Source organism: Ictalurus furcatus, chromosome 23 (genome assembly GCF_023375685.1).
Source record: "Ictalurus furcatus strain D&B chromosome 23, Billie_1.0, whole genome shotgun sequence".
Lineage (NCBI taxonomy): Eukaryota > Metazoa > Chordata > Actinopteri > Siluriformes > Ictaluridae > Ictalurus > Ictalurus furcatus.
The window spans coordinates 9,200,387-9,221,598 of NC_071277.1; the positions used below are offsets into that span (position 1 = coordinate 9,200,387).

The 21,212-nt window shown below is 39.0% G+C and overlaps 2 protein-coding genes across 2 annotated transcripts; both read right to left on the reverse strand.

Annotated features, from left to right (window-relative positions):
* Positions 1–55: 55 nt before the first annotated feature.
* Positions 56–5,276, reverse strand: hhla2b.2 (HERV-H LTR-associating 2b, tandem duplicate 2). The gene is made up of 6 exons (XM_053611756.1): positions 5,140–5,276; positions 4,252–4,560; positions 3,056–3,316; positions 2,579–2,881; positions 2,347–2,439; positions 56–1,641 (listed from the first exon to the last, which is right to left on the reverse strand). Exons 1-6 carry the CDS (start codon positions 5,198–5,200, stop codon positions 1,571–1,573), a joined length of 1,098 nt encoding a protein of 365 aa, XP_053467731.1. The 5' UTR covers positions 5,201–5,276; the 3' UTR covers positions 56–1,570.
* Positions 5,277–11,700: 6,424 nt separating this feature from the next.
* On the reverse strand, positions 11,701–20,738 carry hhla2b.1 (HERV-H LTR-associating 2b, tandem duplicate 1). Its single transcript, XM_053611751.1, has 8 exons — positions 20,536–20,738; positions 18,498–18,587; positions 16,467–16,763; positions 16,057–16,344; positions 14,780–15,163; positions 12,992–13,105; positions 12,805–12,861; positions 11,701–12,723 (listed from the first exon to the last, which is right to left on the reverse strand). The coding sequence occupies exons 1-8, from the start codon at positions 20,666–20,668 to the stop codon at positions 12,647–12,649; spliced, it is 1,440 nt and encodes a 479-aa protein (XP_053467726.1). The 5' UTR covers positions 20,669–20,738; the 3' UTR covers positions 11,701–12,646.
* Between the last annotated feature and the right edge of the window lie 474 nt (positions 20,739–21,212).

Consider the following 21,212-nt stretch of genomic DNA (forward strand, 5'->3'; position numbering starts at 1 on the left):
GCAGATTATTTAAAAAAAAACAAAAAAAAAACCACCACACGGATGGAAAAAAAACTGAGTTTTATACACATGAATTTATTCTTAATTCTCTACATCACAAACATGTATAAAGACAAAATAAATACCAGGAAAAAATAAAAACTCTTCATACACATAAAAAACAGATGATTGTTAACCCTCTATTTGCAGTAATTTCTTCATATGCAGTTAAATTAATCTTCAATCCTTCATATTTTTAACTTTAAGGAAACTTCGTCCCCTTTCACGACAAGGCGACTCTGAGAGACGTCTCCTATCAGGCAGCATATAAATAGTTCTAAGAAGACAGATATAAGCTCCAAATATCACTTATCTCCGTACAGAAAACCGCCATCAACAATGGGCTATGCGTCTAAGGACCATTTGTTCTGATTAATTGCTAGTGCAGTTTACTTTCGTTATGTTGTCTAAAACTTGTTCGCTTGCTCAGTTGATCAGATGGCAGTGTTATGGTTTACAGCTAGCATATTATCTTTGATTATAGCATGCTTTTCTGTTTGGAAAACAATAAACCTTCATTTAGTTACATTTAATGCTCTGTTTTTGTTTTCACTTATGCTATAGCAGCTATACAGAGCCATTCCTTCACCAGCTTTTCTTCTTTTTTCTCTTCGAGTTAATAAGACTGTTGCTGACACTGGAGACTCCTTCCATTAATGTTTAATAAATGTGTCCGTACAGAAAACCGCCATCAACAATGGGCTATGCGTCTAAGGACCATTTGTTCTGATCAAATTTGGGCCGTGCTGCCAGTGCTCTAGCACCAACATCGAGTCAAAAGTTGGGCTTACCTTACTTTGGAAGTACTTTCATGGTTGTAACTTTCGTTCAAAGTTTGTTTCCAAACTTTAAAAGACATCCCCGGATTCCCTGGGTGGAGACGAGTTCAACGCATCCTACGATGTCAATTCTTGCCTAATTAGATTTTCCACCATCTTGGATTTTGTCAAAAACTGTTGTTTTTTTTCGCTACTCCTACAAATTTTGTCCAATCATCACCAAATTTGGCAAAAATGATCAAACAGTTTGCCCGTAATAGGTCAGTGAATCTGACAGGAATCCCGCCAAACAGGAAGTGTGCATGAGGATTTGTCTTTGCCTTTTTTTCTGTGCCTTTGTTGATGGCTAACGCGCACAGATACATGTTTTAACACAACATAAAATATATCCTTTTCCTGTTTTGTTATTATTTTGACTTAATAACTCAAACTTTCAGCAAAATTGATCATGTTAAAACCTAACTTAAATTACTATACTTATTTCTATGTGAGTGGAGGTGACCTTAGCCAACAGAGTATACAGGGAATTAGAAAGATCATGTACCTTTTCAAGTGATATCAAGAAGAAAGACGTGGAAGGAAACAACCCTCGAGGTGTTCTTGACCTCTTCTGTGTGCTTTTACAGAAATATATATTCCTAAAAAAAATCTGTTCTCACGATCTGCACTTTTAATCGGAACTTCGGCTTCTCTCTCTTTCCCGAGCGTCCTCTCCGTCATAGCTGCTTCAGTTTGTCCTTGTCCAGATGCTGTTAGATTACACTGCTGCCCTCGCCGTTGTGTGGTTTCAGGTTTGGTTCCCCTCCATTTCCCTCGTTTTTTGCTGTAAAGTGTCAGAAACGTTTTTGTCTATGTATGATGTAATCACAAAATAACTTCGTTTACACACATGAATAAATCCACTTGTGGTCCTGGAGAGTCAGGGGTCCAAGCACTCGACAAGTATTTGTAATTAACTCAAAAGAAAACATCTCTACTTTCCGCTCAGTACATTTCAAAATGGATCACTGTATAATATATATATATATATATATATATATATATATATATATAGATTGAAGCTCTCTGGTGCAATAAAGCCACCTCACAAATTATATATATATATATATATATATATATATATATATATATATATATATATATTTAAATCTGTGAGGTGGCTTTATTGCACCAGAGAGCTTCAAGCAATTGATTACAATTTCTCTCCGTTTTAAACCCTAATAACTGTGACAACAGAAACAGCCAGGCAAGTTATTTGTTTGTTTGTTTGTTTGTTAATTAATTAATTAATTAATATTTAGTTTCTGTAACTAGTTCTAATGAGGAAAGCAGCGGTTGTTAGTTAGCTTTAATTTATTGGTAAATTGGTGAAAAGCGCACTAATTTCCATCAATAACCAAAAGCGTCATTTGAGGGGCAGACTTTTTTTTTCCTTTTATGATTTTTTGTACTTTTTTTTACCAAATGTTAAAAACTTGAATTCGAAGCTGAACATCCACATTATACAGGAAAGGAAACGTGATCTCACCTCTTTTCCACTTTACCAAACATACAGCAGCTATGGTAACGACCACGACAACGATGGGCACGATGACACCGACAGCAATTCTAATAAGGTAAGCTGTTGGGGGATGATCTATATTTAATGTCATAATATCATGTCATAAATTCAATGCAAATGAAAATATCACTGAATCCATTTGCAGATATGTCATTACTGCATCTGATTATTAGTGAAAGGAGATGGAGAAGAGCTTTACCTGAGCTAATTTTCACTTCGGTGTGCACCACATGTCTGGACTGTGCTGTTAATCTCTCACACGTGTAGGTTCCTGTATACTCAACGTTCTCCGGGTTGTGGATTGTGACGGTCCCGTCACGTGCGAGATGTAACGTTTTCCCCCTCCACTCCACTGTGGTGGTAGGTAGCTGGGACGTTTGGGTGTAGTTCAGAGTGGTAGAAGATTTGCCATACGTCAGGGTGATGTTGCTGTTTCCAGCGTTGTCCTGAGAGACGGGACAGTGAATAGTAACGTTGTGTCCTGGAAAAATCTCAACATTCTCTGCAAAATAAGAAAAGGATTGTTAAAGCTGATCTGTGTGTTTAATATTCTGTATTTAAAAACAAATGTATGTAGTCTCGTGATTGCTGTAATCATGCTAGATGAGGTGTTTGACGAAGTGTTTGTTGAGGTGTTTGTTGAGGTGTTTGACGAGGTGTTTGACGGTGTATTCACCTTTTCTCAGGCTGGCATTGTAACGCTGACTCTCGTCCCCGAGGCTGATGGAGCAGCTGTATGTGGTGTTTTCTTCGACAGACTGAGTGAGAACGCTGCTCACTGAGAACAGACCCTCTTTATCTCCTGTCCTGGTCACAGTAAACTTGTCTTCTGACCTGCCGTCTCTGGACCAGGAGATATTGGGTTCTGGGTAAATGTCTTTCGTGGTGCAGGTAATTCCCTCACTCGTCATTTTTAAATCCACCCATTTAACTGGAACTAAAAAAAACAAATAAACAAGTCACTGGTAGGTGTTTATGAAGTCTAATCGTATTTGACTTATTTGACAGGTGTTGGTTTTCTCACAACATCTGGATGTCTGATGCACAGCGAAGTCTGATACTGCGTTTATAAATGGAAGAATGGACAAAAAGAAATGAACAATAAAGAGATCGATAGATGGAGAAGGAAACGGTAAAGGAAAAGGAAAAAACGAAGGCAAAGAAGGAAGGAATTAAAGAAAGAAAACAACAAAGGAAGTAAGAAAAAACTAAATAAGAAAGGAATAGTAAAATAATGGTAAAGGAAGGAAAGAAAAAGTAATGAAGTAAAGGAAGATAACGAAAGAAAGGAAAAAGGAAGGAAGAAATGAATGGTAAAAGAATGGTAAAGGTGAAAAGGAAGGAAAAGTGAAGGAATGAAAGATAAAGGAAGCAAGGAATGAAAAAAGAAAGGACAGGAAGGAAGGAAGGAAAGGAGGAAGAGGGAAGGAAGGAATATTAAAAGAATGGTAAGGGAAGGAAGGAAAGAAATAATGAAAGAAAGGTATAAATAAGAAAGCAAGAAAAATGGATATAATGAAAGAAAAAGTAAGAAAGAATGGATGAAAAACAAATAGTGGGTGAATAATTGAATGGATCGCTGGGAAGAAACAAAAACAGAAAAGGATGTGTTTATAAATGATTACCTGCTGTAATATATATAATATATAATCACAGGAACTAACTATAAATGTAATTAAATGTAACTAGAAACGGATAAAAAGCACGATGTGTCGTTTTCTAATGGATAAAATTGTAATTGTTTGCAAAGTGATGTGGTCTTAGAGGAAGCTGTAATAGGAAGATAGTGTTGTTGATTATTTTACTCTAACAGCACACACACACACTCACACACACACACACACACTCAATGGTTTATTCCATGTCGCTCACCTTTGATTTTTAGGAAGACAAATTGTTCCCTGTTGTCAGAGTTTGTTGCAGTGTAACACTTGTATCTGCCCTGGTCTTCAATCCGGATCGATCTCAGCAGCAGTGAGGCGTTTCCCTGAGGGATCTGATCTTTGAACAGAGATGTCCGTCCTTTAAAATCCGCATCCTGGTACTGCAGATTATCTGCTTTATCGTAGAAGGTATGTACGGAGTCCTTTTTGCCGTCTTTATACCAGTGGATGATGTTGTGATAAGTGGACGTACAGGGCAGCACACAGTTGCTGGTCACGCTGCAGTACACCGTCACGTCTGTGAGAGTTAAAGATTAATTCATCAACAGTCTTCTTACTATTCTAAATCTAAATAAAGGATGTGACTAACATCCCTGAAGATGGAATGTTGAAATGCGAGCTATGCAGCAAAGGAATGAATACTCACAGTGAACTTTAAACACATTATTTCTGACTCAAGCTGTCGACGTTGTTGATGTTGTTTTTTTTTAACTCTTTCTGTTTAATCATTTGCGCACTGATTTCAAAGTTCAGTCTATTTTGAAACTCGTAGAAACACGTAGAAACGTATCATTAAACCCACTTCTTTAAATGCCATTTTAATTAACTTCCTTAAAAGAAGAACATCATAATTCCCGTGTAATCCTGCGACTTTAATCCGAATTAAACCAGATGTTATTTTCAGGTTTAGGAACAAATCCAGAGTTATTCCACAGCACAGAGGTAATGTTTTTCTGTCCAAATGACCATGTCCAAGTCTGTTTTCTTTAGTTGTTTACTAATCTCAGTTTATGAGCTTTGAAACTAATACTCAGATCCAGATGACACAGAGCCAGCTGTTTACTTCCACCACAATAAAGTTTAAGTTTCTACTCACCTCCTCCAGTGGTCAGAGGTATTGACCAAAACAGCAGAAAAGTCCAAATCACTGGCTTCATAATGTGAACCGAAGTACAGGTTCGTCTATAAGTGAGCTCGACACGGCTTGCTTTCTTTTTCAGTCAGATAAAGGAATGATTCATGGAATTAGACTGGTTCGACAACATTTCTGTGTGAGGCCGGGACTAAGGTCAGTGCCTAACATTGATTAACTAGCTGGAGATAAACGAGATTCAGCTGGAGGAATGAATTCAGCTTCTATTCTTTGTTTTTATTATGAAATAAAAAACAGGAAAATGCCATGTTATACTGTATGAAAATCTATAGTCCTATTTTCTACAAAAACTATTCGTGCTCACTTTAAACTATTTACAGAATGCAATCTCCAGTTATTTCAGTCTGCTGCCGATATTCTCATGTTCTATGGTATTATAATTATACACTCACCTTCCACTTTAATAGGAACACCTGCTCATTTGTGCGGTTATCCATTCAGCCAATCATGTGGCAGGAGCACAGTGCATAAAATCATGCCGATACAGGTCAAGAGCTTGAGTTAATGTTCACATCAAACATCAGAATGGGGATAAAGTGTGATTTCTAAAGTGTGACTTTAACCGTGGTACGGATATTGTAGTGTGTAGAATTTACACAGAATGGTGTGAAAAATATAAAACATTGAGTGAGTGACAGATTGGTTCGAGCTGCCAGGAAGGATACAGTAACTCGTATAATCACTCTGTACAACTGTGGTGAGGAGAAAAGCATCTCAGCATGCACAAAACATCGAAGCTTGAGGTGGACGAGCTACCTGCAACAGGAGAAGACCACACCAGGTTCTACTCCTGTCAGTCAAGAGCAGGAATCATGAGATCATGTGTTGTGTGTTCTGAGATGCTTTTCTGCTCACCGCGGTTGTACAGACTGATTATCTGAGTTTCTATAGACTTCCGATCTGGTCAGCTCAGACCAGTCTGATCATTCTCCTCTGATCTCTCTCATCAGTAAGATGATTCAGTGTGCAGACTCTCTACACAAATTATGTTTTTTGTTTTTCGCACCATTCTTTGTGAACTCTACAGAGTGCTGTGAGTGGAAAATCCCAGGAGGTCAGTTTCAGTTTCTGAAATACTCAAACCAGCCACAGCTGGCACCAACAACCACACCACCTCACCATCAAGTCACAGTTTAGAGATCAGACTTTTTCTTCATTCCAATGTTTGACGTGAACTGAAGCTCTTGACCTGTATCTGCATGATTTTATGCATGGTGCTCCTGCCACATGATTGGCTGATTGGATAACTGCACAAATGAGCAGGTGTTCCTATTAAAGAGTTCCTATTAGAGTTGTTATGGTTTTGTGGTTAGTCACGGTGTACTGCATGATCAGAAGGTTACTCCACCACTGACTTGTTCAAAATCCTCATTAAAAATGTGCTTCAGTCTTTCTGTTTATTTATTTATTTATTTATTTATTTATTTATTTATTTATTTATTTTTACCTGAGTCAATTTCTTACTCCAGTGGTTGTCATGTTTTTTGTGTCCAGCTGCAACTCCCAAAAAATGTCACTTTCCCTGGACATCATTGGGAGTGTTCAGCGGAGCGTCCCTTGTGATGAGCTCCAGGGCTGGAGTATGGCTAAACGGGTTAGGATATTTTTTAAAACCTCTTTTTTCTATTATTGATTTTATTAAACAAACATGAAACTCCAGTGCACTGCCATGGAAATGGGGTAATTACACTAAAATACAGAGCTTACAATGTTTATTCCTGCAACATTATATTTATTAACATTTTTGGATATTAAAATGACAATATGTACACGCATGTTGTAACAAGATACAAGCATTTTCCCCCTTTTGTCCTGAATTTAATCCTGGCCAGTTCCCAGCAGCCAGCCAGCTCTCCTCTGTGACCAACCCCCCATTGGAGACGGCTAACACGTGCTTCCTCTGAATCATTCAAGTCAATTCAGTTCAATTCAATTCAGTTTTATTTGTATAGCGCTTTATACAATGGGCATGGTCTCAAAGCAGCTTTACAGAAACATAAATGTGAAGCCAGCCAACTCATGCTCATGTCAGAGGTCGATAGGGTGAACGCTTTTCTGTTTTCTGTTTCACTCGGGATCCCAAGATACAAGCTCTAACAATAAATGTAAATAAATATAACTCATAAATAAATAAATTATTTTTATTAACTCCTCACCTGTCTCGAAAACTTGAGCAAGACCCTTAACCCTCTCTGCTCCAGGGGTACTGTAGCATGGCTGACCCTGCCGTCTGACCCCAAATTCCTAACAAGCTGGGATGTGTAAAGAAAAGAAAGTCTTTCACTGTAATGTATATGTGACAGATGAAGGTTTCTTCTCCTTCTTCTTATTCCATCTACCCAGCTTTTCAACAGTGGCTTGTGTGAACACTGAACCCCTCCCTGTTTAAATGCCTAGGGGTGAGGTGGGGGGTGGGGGGTTTCCGGTGGGGTGGCCAATGACATTTCAGCCCTCTGTGGAATCACCCCTGTTGCGTTTTCTCCATGATGTGTTTGGTGTTAAAGCTGAACAGATCATCTGAAGCCATTCTGTGTGGACCCTGCCACTGGGTGAATATGTACCATTGCTGCGGTTTTCTCCTGAAAGAGGATGCAGTTCTTGCTCGACTTCTTCGATTACTCGATTTTCTCTCGAGTTCTCGACATTTCTTTGTTTCTGTTCTGTAAAGACACAGACACGTAGACTGTAACTAACACAATAACAATAGTAAAACCGCAAAGAAGCGTAAACTCCTCTTTCCTGAAGATTTCAGAGCTTCACCTCTGACCGTTACAAAGCGCTGACACTGGAGACTCCTTCTGTACATGTTTGTTAAATAAACATCTCCTTACAGATAAATTCATCTTACCAATGATCACACACATTTTCAGAGTTTCTATAGAAACGATGGTGTATTAGAACGAGCACATTAATTATAAGCCTGTGATATAAATTCATTTACACAACTTAAATAAACCTGTTTGTGTTTTATTAAGGTCTGGGTTCCAGCACTGTTTGCTTGAGTATGCAAAACTGCAAAACATCACCCTGATGTACCGTAGACATTATACCATAGGAAGTGATCTTACTGTATATTCTGCATAAACAGTAGATTATGAGCGATACGATGGCCGTGATAGTAACAGATGCACCAAAAGCTTCAGCAATCCCATAATTGTGGATATCTGCGAGGAGAAAATACACATTTTTACGTAATAGAATAAAAACAATCAATAGCTCGAATATTTAACAGATATTGAGAGCGTCACCTGATATGATATGCACCGAGGTTTGCACCACCTCAGTAGTGGATTGTGCAGTAAACATCTCACACGTGTAGGTTCCTGTATGTTTGTACATGTCCAGGTTGGGCAGTGTGACGTTCCCGTCAGGTGCGAGACGGACGTTTATTCCTGCCAGCTGCTCGGAGATGTTCGCTAGCTGTGACAGAATGATAGAAGACTCTTCAAATCTCAGGGTGATGGTGTAGTCTCCAGCGTGTCCCCGAGAGACAGGACATTGAATATTAGCGTCCTGTCCTGAATAAATGTCGACTTCTTTTGCTAAATATAAAAAAGGAATTGTTAAAGCTGCTCTTTAAACCACGTGGTTGATGATGAAGTGTTGGTTATGTGAGTGTTAGAAGACGTGTGTGACGTTCACCTAGTTTCAGGCTGGTGGTGTAATTTTGGCTCTTGTCCTTGAAGCTGATGGAGCAGGTTACAAACACATTTCTGTTCGTGTTGCTTTCTTCGCCTTCCTCATACGTTAACTTGCTTTTCAGTGAGAACAGGCCCTGTTCATCCTTCTGTGTCTCACTTGTGAAATTTATTTGTAAATTGTGATGATTTTCATACCAAGAGATTATTGGTTCTGGGTAAACTTCACTTGTGTTGCAGGTAATTTCTTTATCTGTATATTTAATATCCACCCTTTTAATTGGGGCTGAAAGAAAGAGGAACAAACAAAGCAGTTAAAATACACCTTAGGAATGGACATGAATGATTCATCTTCAGCTGCATGCTAAAAGCTCCGCCCACTGGTCCATTATGTATGTTTAATATGCATAAGGCACATCCCAATCATCAACCTTGTCTATTGAGGACATCCCCAGGGGCCCTGGTGACTACGGGCCACTCAGCGAGTATAGCTTTAAACAGAATGATTGGCCATTACACCACACCTGTCACAGAATCGGAAGTGCGATTGGTGTGTTGGTCTGAAACGATTCACAGTGACCGGCGGCTGTTGAGTTGGAGCTTGTCACAGACCTGGTCTTTTGATTTGGTGATTTATTGGGTGTAAAGAAAGAAGACGCCAGTCGTTTAACGTGTAGGACAACCTTCTGTATTCATTTTTAGGATTGGGAACATTGTGCTAAGATCGCCAAGCTCCATGTTTGAATAAATCATCTGTCCAAGACTCACCCTTCACATCCAGCTGGACAATTTCTTTCAGGCCCTCGGAGCCAGAGGAGGTGTAGCAAATGTACTTCCCTTCATCTACAGTCTGGATCGATCTCAGCAGCAGTGAGGCGTTTCCCTGAGGGATCTGATCTGCGAACAGAGACGTCCGTCCTTTATAGTCCACGTCTTGGTGCTCCAGATGATCTTCATTATTGTCGAAAGTATAGACTGCGTTTTCTTTTCCGACTTTGTACCATTTGATGGTGTTGTGATACGGGGATTTGCAGGGAAGCAGACAGTTAGCGGTGAAGAAGCAGGTCACTGTGGTGTCTGTGTGAATTAAACACGTAAATGAATCATCAGTCTGTTAATGATAAATCTTAAAAGGGTTGATATAGTAGGCGAGAGCAGGCATAACACTGTCTGGTTTCTCCAGATGTGAATATCAACTAAAACCATGAAGTAGATGTACAACACCAAGGCAGTGTATGTATATCCATGTCACAGAAAGCATTAAAATAAAAAATCATGCTAATTCTTAAATGTAAAATTTTCAACGATATGAGCTTTGAAACTAATGCTCAGATCCTGACACAGAAACAGCTGTTTACTTTTTTGACAGCTGTTTAGTCCACCACAAAAAAGTTTAAGTTTCTACTCACCTCCTCCAGTGGCCAGTGGTATTGACCACAACAGCACAAAAGTCCAAATCACCGGCTTCATAATGTGTAACTTTACCCCCGGCTTTCATAACCGTAGTACTGTTTCCTCTAAACGTCTGAGATCGAGAAGAGTTGTTTTCATTCCATTCAGATAAAGGAGTTAGACTTGTTTCACTGCATTGCCCTTTGAGGCTGGGACTAAGGTCAAGAGCATTACAGTGATGTGAGCAGCCTTGAGCAGTCAAGACACTAAATTACAGCGCTGCTTCAAAGTGTGTGAATTTTCTACATTTCTACATAAATATGACTGAAAACATCATCAGATTTTCACACAAGTCCTAAAAGTAGATAAAGAGAACCCGATTAAACAAATGAGACAACATTATTATACTTGGCCATTTATTTATTGAGGGAAATGATCCAGTATTATATATCTGTGAGGGGTAAAAGTATGTGCACCTTTGCTTTCAGTATGTGGTGGGAGCCCCTTGTGCAGCAATAACTGCAGATAAATTTGGGGTAACTGTTGATCAGTCCTGCACATCGGGCCGTCGCACGCTTTAAATTTAAATTACAAATCCATCCATCTTCTCTTCCGCTTTATCCTTTTCAGGGTCACGGGGAAACCTGGAGCCTATTCCAGGGAGCATCGGGCACAAGGCGGGGTACACCCTGGACAGGGTGCCAATCCATCGCAGAGCACAATCACATACACACTCACACACCCATTCACACACTACGAACACTTTGGACATGCCAGTCAGCCTACCATGCATGTCTTTGGACTGGGGGAGGAAACCAGAGTACCCGGAGGAAACCCCCGCAGCACGGGGTGAACATGCAAACTCCACACACACAGGGCCACAATATCTTGATAATAGTGTGTTGTGTGGGTAGATTTTGTGCAGGATTCTAAAATGAACTTCCTTAATTTTATTTTGTCTCTTACTTATATATACTGTTATATGGCAACAACCAAGTTTTTATTTATTTATTTATTTATTTATTTATTTTTTTAAATCTATCAATAAGAGACATCCCAATAAAAATTTCCTCTTGGGGCAACTGAGGTTTGAAATTGGGATAATTTGCACATAAACTTGTTACTGTCTTAGAATAAAACGTGAAAATATCTTGAGCTTGTGTTAATCACAGACCTTATTTCAGGATTGAATTAATAAAAAAAAAAACACTATTTACTGCACTCTACTGAGGTGTAATGATAGCACCATCTGTTGGTTTGGAAGAGGAAGTTGCTTAGCTGCATTTGGTTTTAATCACCTTACGCTTCCACTCAGTGCATTTTGCACCAGATTGTTCAACGCTGTCCCCAAAACTGCACAGCCTCAAGAATAAACTACTCTTTTAAGAAAATGGACCTTTGCAGAGTGAAAGGGAATAGTTACTGCACTGTCAGCAGCCACATGGTTTCCTTCAAGGCTTTGTTAAACGCTCAGGTTTCAGTGCTGCAGATGGATGTTCAGATTTCAGAGGAGTGGCATCATGTTCTAGACTTAATATTGGCACAGCCACCTGTTTTTGTACCTTCCACTGTGTACAGCAGGTATGCAGGGATGATTTCACCTGTTTTCACTGAGGAACGTGAATTTACACAAATAAACAACATACATTAATTGTTCAAGTCCCAGTGAAATAGCAAGGGGAGCACTTCTGTCTGTTTTCTTACAAGACCAAATGCATTTTATTGTTGTTCTGTCATTTTATTTATTATAGTTTGGCATTTCGCACTTGGAAAAATGAGACAAAGTTGCACGAACCGATAAAAGTACAGATAAATAAGAATAGCACTCTGAATGTGTTGAATTAAGCAACAATGTGCTCAAATATGAGTTTCTTATATATAACTTCTTTTATTGAGTGAATCCAAATCATTTTCACCCACATAATTAGTCAATATAAATCAATGTCCGTAATATATTCAGTAAAAATAAACCAGTTTCCCCCCAGATATTTACTATAATCTAAATGACTTTTGCTCAGATACTTAGTAAATATAAAATTTGAAATTAATTTGGATTTACTCCATATTTTCTGGCCTATATAACTCCACACACTTTAACTGTTGTTTTTATTACCATGCGCTTCATTTTTCTGTTTAAATCTGAGTTCATTTATTTAGCACTCTTTAATCAAAGTTGTAGTCCGTAACATGTGTTCAGTTATACTCCGTGCCACATTGTTGGCATCATGTTTGGTGCACCAGCAGCTTCGCTTCTCACAGATTTCTGTGCAAATGAGAGAACATATCAGTCTCGTAACTTCAAAGAAAAGTTAAAAAATCCATCATTGTGATTATAAACAGCAGAGATTGACCACATGGAGCTCAGGTTCTGCTCTCGGGTTCGTCTGTTCTCCGACGTCGTTGCGGAAATGCAGTCCTCCTCACGTGTGCTCTTTACTTGGATCGGATGTTAAACGCCTTCCTTCTTCCTTTGTTTCTTCACTCTTGTCTACAGTGACTGTGAACGACAGATGCATCTGTAAAATTCACCCAAACTCATTTATTTACTTTTAATTTATTAATTTTTTTTTTTTTTTACCTTTAACCTCCTTGGAATATCTGGCCGTTCCTTCGGTTTTGGTTTTTGAGCGCTTGTCTAGGTAGAGGAATTGAGACTCATTATTTATTAGGTTAAATTTATAGAACATCAATTATTTAATACGTTATTATATAGCTCAAATACATTATACGATATTTACTAATAGTGTCAGATTTGTTTTGCTCACTTTGTAATTTGACTATTCCTACTATTAAGGCTGCAAAGATGATCATTAGAGCAAGTACGACGGCGACAGGGATCCACCACGGTCTGGAGGCGGTGTTCATCCTCAGGTTCTCATCTAGGAAAAAGAAAGAAAGAAAGAGAGATCGATCAGCTGGTAGAAAACTGACTTTCCAACCTGTGAGAAAAATAAAGGAGGAAACTCAGTTCTGACAACGAGGAAGTAAAATGAATCCGATCCAGAGAAGTAGGTGTTAAATCAGTAGTGAAAATGCGTATAGTCCTATTTTCTTTTCTAATTTAATACGAAAACAGGTTCACTACAATTTATTTGACCAGTCCCATCAGGATTGCACAATTTTGCGATTGCGTAAATTAACCGCGATATTCGAAGGAGCATGCAATTTTTCTAAATTACCTCAGATTTCACAAATTTCGAGAAAAGCCACAGCAAAATCACGCTTTTTTGGCCGCAACGATCACAAAAAACTTCACGAAATCCCGTACAGACTGAAACATCAGCAGCAACTGGAGAGAAAAGTAGAATCTTTACAAATATTTACTCAGATTTCAGATTTTGTTACGTCCCACTTTTGCTTTTTTTTTCATTTTTAAATTCTCCCCAAACTTTTCGGCCAAGTGACTCTCATATGAACATTTTCTGTTTTGCTGCACTTACTTTCTTTTTTTCCTTCAATTTTCATGCTTTCTTTTGTTTCACTGAGTCACCTGATGCTCTCGTAGAATGGTAAATGGTCTGTACTTATATAGCACTTTTTTAACCTCAGCAGTTCCAAAAATGCATTACACTGGTTCTCATTCATACATACATACATACATACATACACACGGTGCTAACTTGCCATCAGGAGCAACTCAGGGTTCAGTGTCTTGCCCAAGGACACTTGGGCATGTGGAGTCACATGGGCTGGGAATCGAACTGCCAATTCTACGATTAGTGGACAACCTGCTCTACCACCTGAGCCACAGCCGTCCGGGAAGAACTAGAGCAGGAACAGTAGGTGTACTGAGAAATGTGGCATTACTATTATTGCTGAACTCTTACATTTGTGCAGTGTGTCAGGATAGCTCAAATATCACAAAGACGTTTAAATGTGGCTAGTTCCATCGTGATATTTCACAATAGCAGCACACAAAATCCCGCTTCATGTTTAGAGCGAAGTTCATTATATTACTCTGTAAAATAAATGAAGGAAATGAAAGCGGAGATCAGAAACTTGGTGGAGATTTTCAGCTCAATTTCACCATGAAAATACTGACACACAAGATTAATACATGAAATCCTGTGTATGTGTGTGTTTTAAGTAATGCTAATGTATAGCGCTATTCAGATGGGATTAAACCTACACAGTGACCTGGAGTCATTTCATAATTTTCAGGTGCTACTCTGTGATTTTGTTTTCATCTGGATCGGGTGTGGCATGTTTTTCTTGCTTCTCCTCTGAGAAGATTACAGACCAAATTACCAGGTGTTTCTCCACCAACTCCATCTGCAGTCATCTGATCATTTTAGTCCTGTCTGGATCGACATGTCCGCCTCTTTTTACTCGGAGTTGCTCATTTTTGAGGATCTAACTTTTTGACGTTTAAACAAAAATATTAATGCAGCAATTTCGCTGACATTATATTATTATTATTATTATTATTATTATTATTATTATTATTATTATTATTTAGACTAGTTTGCACAACAAAGTTTTGTCCAGGTCACTGATATTACTTTACTCCACTGTTGGAAATGGAAATCAGATAAACTGCTGATATAGCGTACTTTCAGACTCTCGTGTTGAAGTAATGTTGACCCTGGTTTGTGCCACGTAGTTCTTCTGGATAGCTGAGACGTTACAGGTGTACACGCCCATGTGTTCCAGGTTCTGGATACTGCACAGTCGCAGGGATCCATCGCCTTCCTGTACGCGTTGGGGTTCGAGCCAGGCCGTGCCGTTCCAGCGGTTGGAGATCTGCTGTGTCTTGCTGTCGTAAGTGTAGATAATGGTGGACATGTTTACTGTAGTGAAGGACCAGGTCAGTGTAAAGTTCTGCAGGTTCCAGGGGCTTCTACAGGGGATGGTGATGTCCTGACCTTCAGCTGACTTTATTTCGGTCCAGGTGGAGAATGAGTACACCGTTGATCTGAGTGTGACGTTATTGTGAACTGAAAGAAATACCAGAAATGTGTCAATTAGTGCTGTTAGAACAAACCTCTGTGCAAATAGTTTTTATATTTGTATATATAATGTATATATTTAAAAATTTTATATTTATATAGTATTCCTGAACCTTTTGCCTAAATGATGCTTAACCTGATTTGTCTCAAATAGTGCACTACATAACACCATTATGTTATACCCTATGTAATGAGCATGAATAGGGAACTAGAGATTGTGATTGAGTGTGGGTTTTTTTGGGGTTTTTTTGGAAAGCATTGAGTGACGTCTAACGCTTTTTATCTCCTGACCAATCAGAATTCATCTACTGAGAGAGGTGGTGCTAGCAGGGTGAAGACCTAACCTTGTTAGTGAAGGAAATGAGGAGTATGTTCAATCTGAGATCTCTCAACATCAATATTTTAATTTTCAGTGTAACTACAGTTTAGTTTCGGGATGTTTATTGTTATCCAGTATTAAGGCTTGACCTTAACTTTCTGTCTCCGAAGCCAAACCTCAGACACGCTCTTTCCTATTCATTAGACTAAATGTTGAAAAACAAATGTAGTCTTTATTATTATTATTAATAATAATAATAATAATAATAATAATAATAATAATAATGTTAGTAAGATAGTTTGTAATAGCTAGGTGAATCGTTTCGTTAAATTGAAGATCGATTAAAACCAGAGGATCGATATTATTTTTTCACCCAGCCTTGGTGAATAATATCGTGAGACCAACTCTTCATAGCACATGTAAGTTTCTCGGAGTTTCTCTGCCTGTTCAGTTAGTCAAAACGTTTTGTAATTGTTTTCTCCCGAGAATCTATCTGCACTCTCCTGTGGCTCTCTAATGTGAGTTAGAATAAACACTTATTTATTATAAACGATGATCAGACCTGTCTCCGTCAGCGATGTGGTCCACGTCTGTGCAGCAGAGGACGAGTTGACGATACAGATGTAGGTGAGGTCGCTACGCTGTCCCAGCCTCTTCAGTCTACTCTCCATGACGTACAGCCCCTGCTTGTCGGCCATTTTTCTTGTTGTGTATTTGAGTTCCTCCACTGGAGTGGGCGGATCGGTGGACCAGAAGACGTGAGGAGCAGGGTAAACATTGCATGTGGAGCACTTGACCTCCTCAAAACCGCTCAGACGAGTAATCTCGAGATTCACTGAGCGGATAGGGGCTGGAGAAAAAGTGGTAGATTCTTTAATAAATAAAAAACATTTAATCGTTGAAAATTTTCTGGGGCATAAGAGGAATAGAAGACCCTAAGACGTGCTGTTTAGGTCGATAACAGTGACTCACCTTCCACTTTTAGTATAATGAAACTGTCCATTTTTTCCCCCTTTGTCACTTCACATCTGTAGCGTCCCCTGTCTTTCAGGATGCAGCGCTGCAGGATGAGCGACGCATTCCCAAGTGATAGCTCGTGAGCTGAAATGGACGTCCTTCCCATAAAAAGCTCATCGTGACTGTTTGTACCCTGTGGATGACTGTAAATAAGGGCGTCCCGTCTGAACCAGCGGATCTCCTCTCGGCCCGAGGGGGTAAAGCTGCAGGGAAGGACACAGTCCTCAGAGTACTGACAGGTTACATGCACATCTGATAGAAGAAAAAAAACATCAGGGTTAAGTTTAAAGCTCTTAAACATGCTCCTTTTCCAGTCTAATCCTCTACAGCATAGCCTCTTTCATTTCAGGATTACTGATAATTGTGTGGAAATCCGAGACAAATACGAAACCGAGTTACTCCCTAGAACTGTGTAAATATTCAATGATGCAGTGGGTCTAAAATTCTAATGCGTTTTGCACAATGGAGTGAAAATCCATTACTTTCTTTTTGGGGATTTTTACTTCAAAAACTTTTATGGAGAGCCTGACACTTGAGAGAGAAAACGCCGCACCTGAGATGGTGGTGGTGATAAAAACGCTTAGTCATGAAGATGAATGATTTTGGATTCAAGCCTAAGATCATGAATTCAATGAAATTCACAGCGTGTCGTTAAAAACTCCCTGCTGTTCTGGACTGTCCTCAGTTAAAATAATTTTATGCTGAATTTAATCAGATTTTAGCCAAAGTGACCCTTATTCATTCATTTTTTTTATTTAAAGTTACGTACAGTACGGCTAAGGCTGATTGTAATTCATAATCACAATGCAAATTCAGACACATTCATTCTGAATGGAGTTTTTCTTTGGTGTATCTGTATGATCAAGTATGTGTAAAGTTCAGGTGAAATCTTTTACATATAAAATGCCTGCCTTTCATTGGCTCACTACTGCGACACCTACAGAAATGAGGATATTTATGTAAATAAGATGTACACTGATCAGCCATAACGTTAAAACCACCTGCCTAATATGCCTGAGCCGTCGAGGCATGGACTCCACACGACCTCTGAAGGTGTGCTGTGGTATCTGGCACCAAGATGTCAGTATCAGATCCTTTAAATTCTGTAAGTTGTGAGGTGGGGTTTCCGTGGATCGGACTTGTTTGTCGAGACCGTCCCACAGACGCTCGATCGGATTGAGATCTGGTGAACTTGGAGAACCATGTTTGCAGTGTGTCAGGGAGCATTATCCTGCTGAAAGAGGCCACTGCTGTTAGGGAACACCGTTACCATGAAGAGGTGTACTCGGTCTGCAGCAATGTTTAGGCAGGTGGTACGTCTCAAAGTAACATCCACATGAATGCCAGGACCCAAGGTTTCCCAGCACAACATTGCCCAGAGCATCACACTTCCTCAGCCAGCTCGCCTTTTTCTCATAGTGCATACTGGTGCCCTCTCTTCCCCAAGTAAACCACACACACACACACACACACACACGTGTAAAAGAAAATGTGATTCATCGTCTAGCCCTGGTCAAACTTGCTCAGATCCTCACGCTTGCCAGTTTTTCCTGCTTCCAACACATCAACTTTGAGAACTGACTGTTCTCTTGCTCTCTAATAAATAAACCCCGCCCCTTGACAGGTGTCATGGTAACGAGATAATCAACACTACTCACTTCACATGTCAGTGGTTTTAATATTATGGCTGATCAGTGTAAATGAAAACTGAGAGGTGTGTCATATGCATATGACATGTAAACAATAGGCTTGTGGGCGGAGCTTGTTTCCATGCAGCTGAAGCTGATTCAATATAATTTCATCATAATACTAAACAAAGCCTTCATGAGACCGTGTGTAGAAACATCTTCACACGTTTCAGTGTTTTGACTTCTTTCTACACGGTTTTAATTGCACCGTTTCCTCTGCGTGTGATGATCTTATCGGTGGTGACACATCAGTTTGGGTTTTTTTTACACCTTAAACACAAATGTCATCTGATCTCACCTTGAGTTTTTCCATCCGCCTTTTTAAGAAACCACATGAAAAACACGCAAGTCCAGACTTGTGCTGCAGATGTTTTCATTGCTGGAGTCTCTGAGGTATGAACATGATGGTCAGAAGTGTTAATCATACATTTATGCACACTTCTTCTGTTCTAGAGTTTTTGCTAGAGAATACTAGAGTATTATTTCAGACAGCTCAGAGGAAACAGTGATCCAGATCCAATTGTTGTGTTAAGTACATTGTAAACAATGGATTTTTTTAGAACCATTACTGGCTCTTTAGTTGTCTTTCTGGAGGAACCTTTGTCCATGTAGAACCCTAGAATAGTGTTTTCCTATCGGAAAGGTTTCCAAGTGTAACCCTTTAATTGGGTCGGGTTTGTTTCGGATTTGGGTCCTAGCCTGGGAGCAATGGATTGGATCACAAGAATTATATTATTTATTATGATTATGATTATGATTATGATTATTATTACTTAGTTCTTAATATGAACTTTAAGCTCAATAAATGATTTATTTTTAATACCTAGAACTTTATCAGATGTTTCAAAGTTAGCTCTTGGTACTTGACCAACTGTTTAGGGGTTCCTTGGAATTGGGTTCTATTTGGAACCCTTTATAGAAGGGAAACGCTGTCGTAGGTTTAGAAGCTTTAAGTGTTCTCTAGAGGAACAACTGAAGGAACATTAAAGATATAAAAACAAGAGCAATCAGGACTTTTCTCTCTGAGAGAATGAACACGTTTTTACTGGATTGAACTCCAACACAGATCTAGATTTATTTTGAAGAAGCAAACATTTATTTCTTCTTTGTCGCTCTATAACTTATATTCCTGTTGCGTTTTAATTATTTTTGTTCAGACCTTTTCTATCGTAATTGATGTCTTTGGTGTTTGTCAGTGACCTGTATGTGTCATTACTGAGCACAGTTTTAATTACATAACCTCATATGTATGAGTCATACTCATCCCCATTAACCCCAACTAAAATATTTACAGGTTTGTCTCAGCAGGAATGAAATGAACAAACACGCATGGTTATGCCTTTTATCGCAAACTTCTGGATGTTACCTGTGACTCATCAGCTGTTCGTGATCAGAGCAAAGAGGTGCGGGGGGAAAAAACGCAGACGTATTGGACGTCTGTCGTGTTACTTTCCCCCACCGGTTAACTGCTGCTGTCACGCTGCCAAACCTCAGTGATGACAGTAATTTGCACAGAGTAATGTACAGAAAGAAAAATATACACATGCTTATCTAATCATTTCCTTCACAATGGTATCGGCATGGATCAGATAATTACCTGACCTACAGCGAGATTGGATTTTAGTGTCACTTTTTACGTCTGATTTCAGGCGATTATTAAATTTAAATAAAGTTGTAAAACATTTTAATTGGGTTTAAAACTCTCTTTGAGAATTTTTTCCCCTAGACACGTCCTTTCCTTTCCTCAATTGTAGGTCGCTTTGGATAAAAGCATCTGCTAAATGAATAAATGAATAAATGAATAAATGTAAATGTAGAAACTGGGTAAGTAAGCTGTCCAATCTCCAAATTATGACTCGTTATTTTCTAATTAATACCTAGAACATCTTTATGGTTTAGAGTAGAAACCCTTTTTAACATTACACTCTTGGTACACTCTTAGAAATACATGTTTAGTGTAGAAGCTTTATGGGTCCTTCAGTGGTCTCTCTTGGAGAAATGTTCTACGTGGAACCCTACAGCAAAGCGTTTCTATATCAGAGAGGGTTCTTTAACACGTGGATTGAATAACACAACGTTTAACTGTTGGTACTTTAGTGCATTCTTAGGAAAAAAAAAAAAGGTTCTTTAAGGGTTCAGCATTTAAAATCTTTCTGATCAGATCAGATTAGATCAGTTAAAAACAACAAAAAGTACAAAAATCAACATTAACATCACATAATCAGACTGGAGTTATTAATCCTCACTTTATGCTCATTTTAATATAAATAGAACACGTTAGTGATTAAATTGCACTGTCTATGAGTAAAAAGTAAAGGTAAATAAAGTTTACTCACGTGTGCGTGTGTGTGTGTGAGTGTGTGTGAGTGTGTGAGACACTCCTGAACTGAGCAGCTGCAGTTTGTTGATTGCGATGAGGAATTCAGCTACGACGAGATGTACAGGTTTTTTTTCTCCAAACACACCCATTAAACTATCAGTGGTGCAACAGCAGAAGAAGGGTGAGTAGTCACTTCTCACGCCTCCTCCTCGTGGGTGGAGTTTAGTCACACTTCCTTCAGCGGAGCAGATTAAATATCAAACCTTGGACTCGGACACACACCATAAAGCACATCCTGAAATGTAAACCGTGACTGGTCATCGTGATGATGGTTTGAGTGCGTGTACATTCTTACAACATTCCTTTTTTTTTTTTTTTTTTTACTGTTTTACTGTTCTCCTCTGACTGTTACAAAGCGCTGACACTGGAGACTCCTTCCATAAATGTTACATAAACATTGTAACACTGGTGAGATTTTCTCTCACATCTTTCTCCTGTGGACACATTTATTGTTCCTGGAGGTTTGAATCCGCATTGTATTGTTGGATTTCTTGACCAGGACTATGGGAACCGGTTACAGGTGAAAGGGTGTGTGTGTGTGTGTGTGTGTGTGTGTGTATGTATGTGCGCGCTGAAACCATCACACATCACTTGACCTCATCTTCAGGTTGTAATCCCCCAGATTAGACCACA

Bases quoted from the DNA above. Each gene is read 5' to 3' on its own strand.
- hhla2b.2 (XM_053611756.1), bottom strand. From the start codon at position 5,200: ATGAAGCCAGTGATTTGGACTTTTCTGCTGTTTTGGTCAATACCTCTG. The intron at 4,561-5,139 runs GTGAGTAGAAAC...TAACTCTCACAG, and splicing joins ACCTCTGACCACTGGAGGAG to ACGTGACGGTGTACTGCAGC. The intron at 1,642-2,346 runs GTGAGATCACGT...GACACTTTACAG, and splicing joins TTTGGTAAAGTGGAAAAGAG to CAAAAAACGAGGGAAATGGA.
- hhla2b.1 (XM_053611751.1), bottom strand. From the start codon at position 20,668: ATGGGTGTGTTTGGAGAAAAAAAACCTGTACATCTCGTCGTAGCTGAA. The intron at 15,164-16,056 runs GTCTGATCATCG...TATTTCTTTCAG, and splicing joins CACATCGCTGACGGAGACAG to TTCACAATAACGTCACACTC. The intron at 12,862-12,991 runs GTGAGCAAAACA...TCCTCTACCTAG, and splicing joins AGGAATAGTCAAATTACAAA to ACAAGCGCTCAAAAACCAAA.